Here is a 4,487-nt window from a genome sequence, read left to right as displayed (position 1 = left end):
GTATTCAAAGATGGTGGTAGAAATACAGTTGTTTTTTTTTTAAATGGCAAGGTTAACTTTTTGAATTTCACAGACACACATAGCTATTAGTGAAGGTAGAATATATCTAATCTTTGAAATGAATATCAGAGGACATTCCATAATGATGGAATCCTGGACCAGATGGAGTATCTGAGTATCCATATCCCTAAGATCAAGGCAAAAGTTTTAAACATCTATCCACAGTTCAGTGTAAACTAGTCCCTATTTTTTTTTAAATATCCTGAAAGCAGAATTTTTTACATTAATGATTACACCATGGAAACTACACCTGCTGTAATAGTGTGCTTCATCCACCTTACTTAGGGTTGGTTTTGCCTTACAGAAACAACCACTGAAGTTTCTTTTCACACACCCAAGATTTAAAAAAGGTCAAGCATTTTATCAGAAGGCCTATACCAAGTTACACTAAAAAATATAACTCAAAACATTCATGCATTGTGACAGTAATACACTGGTATTCTCAATACAAAATTATGCCAGAGGGTTTACAAATTTGATGTAAAACAGTAGTTTCCAAGGAACTTACTTAATCAGACCTTCACAGGGCCCTAGTAATCTTCATTTTTAACAAGGCCCCTACAAGATTCTAGGCTTTAATCAAAAGTGTGGTTTAGGAAAGCATTTCTAACTTTCCCTATGTGTCAGATTACACACACAATAAAAGTAAATTAGGGGTGCCCAAGTAGCTCAAACAGTTGAGCATCCAACTTGGGCTCAGCTCATGATCTCATGGTTCTTGAATTTGAGACCCCACATCGGGCTTGCTGCTGTCAGTGCAGATCCAAAAACCCCTTCAGATACTCTGTCCCTCTCTCTCTGCCCCTCCCTTGCTCGCACTTTTTCAAAAATAAACACTTAAAAAAAAGGAAATTATAAATACTGTAATTGAACAAATAATTTTTCTTTATAGACACTATTAATAGATACCTAAATACAAGATGAATTTTAAAATGAAATCATGTGTATGTAGTTGTATTCATAAAGGTAAATACACACATCAAAAGCTATACAACATTAACAGCAAGTCCAAGTTCAAATGAAGATAATCCTCTGAATTCCATGTTTCATCGAGCATCAAAAACCACCACTGTAGTAAAGTAAGTTAAGGACAAAACACATATTTAAAAATTATATGAAAAGATTAACACTTCCAAGTCACTTTCTTTTTGCAATAAGCTAGTTATGTGATCTAAAATGCAGAAAAGAGAGATTAAGTAAAAAAAACATTAAAAAGGGTGGGGGGCTGCCTAATTAGATAAGCTGGAAGAGCATGCGACCCTTGATCTCAGGGCTGTTAAGTTCGAGCCTCACTTTGGATGTAGATTACTTAAATAAACTTTAATAAAATAAAATAAAATGCAGAAAAGAATGGAACTATTTACTATAAGAACTGGAAAAGAACTACAAGAAAAGATTTCAATTTTCATAGTCCTCTTTCCATGATACAAAAGACCAATGCACCAAAAAACACTAAAGCAATGTTAGCAAGATAACTTACCAGTTTGAAAAACACTGTATTATTAGTTACCACATAACAATGTATTCTCAGTCTTGTGGCTAACTTGTAAGCCTCACTTTTTCCATTAGGTAGCATTCATATACAGCATTTGTATTTCTCTTTATATAATTTAGTTTGTCCATGAACTCAAACTCAAAAAATGAGTATAAGCAAAATAAGTTAAATATGGAATCCTGAAAAGTTGATCCAAAATCTACTAGTATTTAGATTCTGAGTTTATGCACTATGCACCTACACTGAATTAGTTTTTATGAAAATAAAAACAAAATGATTATGGAAATCCTAATCATGCCCCCCCCCGCCCCCGCTTTTTGGGTAAGAAGACCAAAAGTTAATTAACATTTTTACCAGAAATTAGTCTTTGACTAAGAACCCAAGCATTATTCTTCACTTCCACCTAGTTTATATTTAGCAAATTAAAAGGATACATCTTTTAGTCCTTTTCTTGTACATTATTCTGTATCCACATTCTCTGCATCTGATTGGATCCCTGGATTTTATTTCATTTTCTGTGTGACATTCTAAAAGAGAAAACATGTTTACTCAACGTCTAAAGGGAAAATATTACAGACAAGCGAATTACCTTAACTGCATTTTTCACCCAAAGCACTAAAATGTACTCCATCTCAAGAGTACAGTGCTATGACCATGTTAAAAAGAAAACCACCGGCCCCAAATCAGTAAACGAAGACCTAACACCTAACCTAACTACAGTTTCAGCCCTGCAGAAATGCAACCTTTGTCAATACGGGAATTTCCTTGTCAGCACTAGGAAATTTACTGATTTTCCATTCCTCTTAGAAGAGTGACTTTACCTTAAACAAGGGATTCTTCACTAATAATTTCCTTTTATCCACTCCTCTCAACCTTTTAAAACCTTTCCTTTTCTGTAGCCCTTTGGAGTTCCCATCTACTTCCTAGACAGGATGCTGCCAGATTCATGAGTCAATTAATAAAGCCTCTTACATCTTTAAAATGTACTCAATTGAACTTTTGTTATTTAACAATCAATATATTAAGGAGGAAAGAAAAAAAGAGTTGTGGGCGCTGTACGTTTTCTTGGCAAGAAAATGAACTCTTAATGAGAGGAGTTTTTTTTTAGGGTTGCTAGTGTTCTGCTTTATAACTTAAAGATGACTTGTTTAAGACTAAGTGTAATGTAATTATTGCAAAACTGAAGTGAAATACTCCCACTTTATGTAGGTAAGTGCTCTTACCTCCGCAGATATATATCATTGGCTGCTGCTTTGGGGGTTGAACGTCCTTCTGGGTATCCATTGATAGTCTGAAATCAAATCACAGTCTTTTTTGATTGAATTATTTGATTCAATATCTCAAAGGGGCTCCTCGCAAATCCAACCATTCCTGATTTTTTTCAGGGAAATCTAACAAAGTCCCAATTCCTAACCTGTACTTTTTCAAACTCCATGCGTAGGGCTAAAGGACAAAACTAAAACACAATGTATTGCGCGCTTACCCCCAAACCGAACACAGTAACATTTTACACATGCTATTTCATTATAGCCTTTAAAACAATCCTAGGAGGTACTGCCCTTACTTTTCAGATGAAGACACCCAGCCTTGTAGAAGTTAATTTGCGCAAGATTATTCAGCTACTAAGAGGCAGGGGAACTGAGATCTGTCTGCAAAGCTCGCGTTCCCGCTTAACACAAGTCCTATTTTCCCAAACTTAAGCAGAAAGCAAAAAATTATATCTCTCAATAAGGGAACATGCGAACAGAATTTAAGACTAACTCCCAAAAGCCAAACTAAACGAAACCAAGTACTAACAACATCCACTCAATCTCCAGCTTCTCACCAGACCTTCTTAATCTTGCGTGACTTTCTAGTTTCGGTCCAAATACCCACCTCCAAATCCCAACCAGCCAATTTCCGACCCACGTAAAGCGCGGTGAAGCTACGCACTTCGCGCTTGAAACAGATCAGGGCTCGTCGCTGTGTCTCAGCCAACTTCCGGCGCTGGCATATGATGCGTGTCTCCGCCCCTTCCGCCGCAGGCGTGGCCAGGAACCCGGATTGCACACTGGCGGCTGAGCTTGAACTTTTGTGTGTTAGTCTTTGTAGTGTTGTTTCGCTCCGGTTTCTTTCGTGGAAGTCTGTTTTTCTGACTAAGTAACACTTTTCCAGGAGGGCTGAGGGTTAACAGAGAAAACCCCTCCAAGTGCCCCCCTGGAATCCTAGGTTAACCGTTACCTTTGGGCAGCGACTCCATCACTGATTTTCACGTAGAAAAGCACTTTTCAAATTACGTTTTTCCAATTGATACCTCTGCTGGGCCGGTCGAGCAGCTGCCGCCTATTTTTCGCGTAATTTCGATTTTGCTTTTTGAAACTTTCGTAGGCTTCTGTCACTACCCACTCCTTTTACTGGTTTTAAAGCAAAAGTGGGTATGAGGGCAGCTACATTAATTCTACCTAAAACTAAGGGATGTTGGTAGCATTAACTATTTACAGACCTTCCTTCCATCGCACGTATTCCTCCCTAGACGAAACAAAACAATCTGCTTAGTGATATTTTGAGAGATCAAAATATCGGTGAGATTAATATCAATTTGATTCACAACATTTACATTCGTTTGCTTCTTTCACAGCAGGCTTTTTATATCAGAAGGAGGAAGAAGAAAGTGAAGTAACTAAGATCTAGAAAATAATCTGTTGTTAATAACGATTATAGGTCAGCGGAGAAACAGGTTTCTTTCTCCCCAACATGCACTATGTCTTTGATTCTTTCTTCCTTTTCTTTTCTTTTTTTCTTTTCTTTCTTTTCTTTTCTTTTCTTTTCTTTTCTTTCTTTCTTTCTTTCTTTCTTTTTTTTTGGTCCTTGATGTGTTATTAAGTAGAATATACTGCTTTCCACTCTTTTCTCCAGCAACTTGAGAATTTTGAGCTTCACCTTTCACTTTGAG

The 4,487-nt window shown here is 36.8% G+C and overlaps 1 protein-coding gene across 3 annotated transcripts; it reads right to left on the bottom strand.

The window, feature by feature from the left end:
• Positions 1–904: 904 nt before the first annotated feature.
• On the bottom strand, positions 905–3,539 carry POLR2K (RNA polymerase II, I and III subunit K). 3 transcript variants are annotated; one of them, XM_039233830.1, is made up of 4 exons: positions 3,431–3,539; positions 2,779–2,846; positions 1,990–2,082; positions 905–1,129 (listed from the first exon to the last, which is right to left on the bottom strand). In XM_039233830.1, exons 2-4 carry the CDS (start codon positions 2,837–2,839, stop codon positions 1,107–1,109), a joined length of 177 nt encoding a protein of 58 aa, XP_039089761.1. In that variant the 5' UTR covers positions 2,840–2,846; positions 3,431–3,539; the 3' UTR covers positions 905–1,106. The 3 variants fall into 3 exon arrangements, with proteins under 3 accessions (XP_039089761.1, XP_039089762.1, XP_039089760.1); XM_039233831.1 differs by having other exon boundaries at positions 2,779–2,864; positions 3,431–3,529; XM_039233829.1 differs by lacking the exon at positions 3,431–3,539 and adding an exon at positions 3,353–3,417.
• Positions 3,540–4,487: the final 948 nt, after the last annotated feature.

The sequence above is a fragment of the Hyaena hyaena genome, unplaced genomic scaffold (assembly GCF_003009895.1).
Source record: "Hyaena hyaena isolate Hyena2069 unplaced genomic scaffold, ASM300989v1 scaffold_79, whole genome shotgun sequence".
Classification (NCBI taxonomy): Eukaryota; Metazoa; Chordata; class Mammalia; order Carnivora; family Hyaenidae; genus Hyaena; species Hyaena hyaena.
Note: the sequence above shows the minus strand (reverse complement) of the source record. Positions and strands in the feature narration are given on the sequence as shown.

Coding starts and splice junctions, on each gene's coding strand:
- POLR2K (XM_039233829.1), bottom strand. Junction 2,083..2,778: donor AATGATATATATCTGCGGAG/GTAAGAGCACTT, acceptor TTTCTCTTTTAG/AATGTCACACAGAAAATGAA. Junction 1,130..1,989: donor CAAGAAAAGGACTAAAAGAT/GTATCCTTTTAA, acceptor ACTTTACTACAG/TGGTGGTTTTTGATGCTCGA.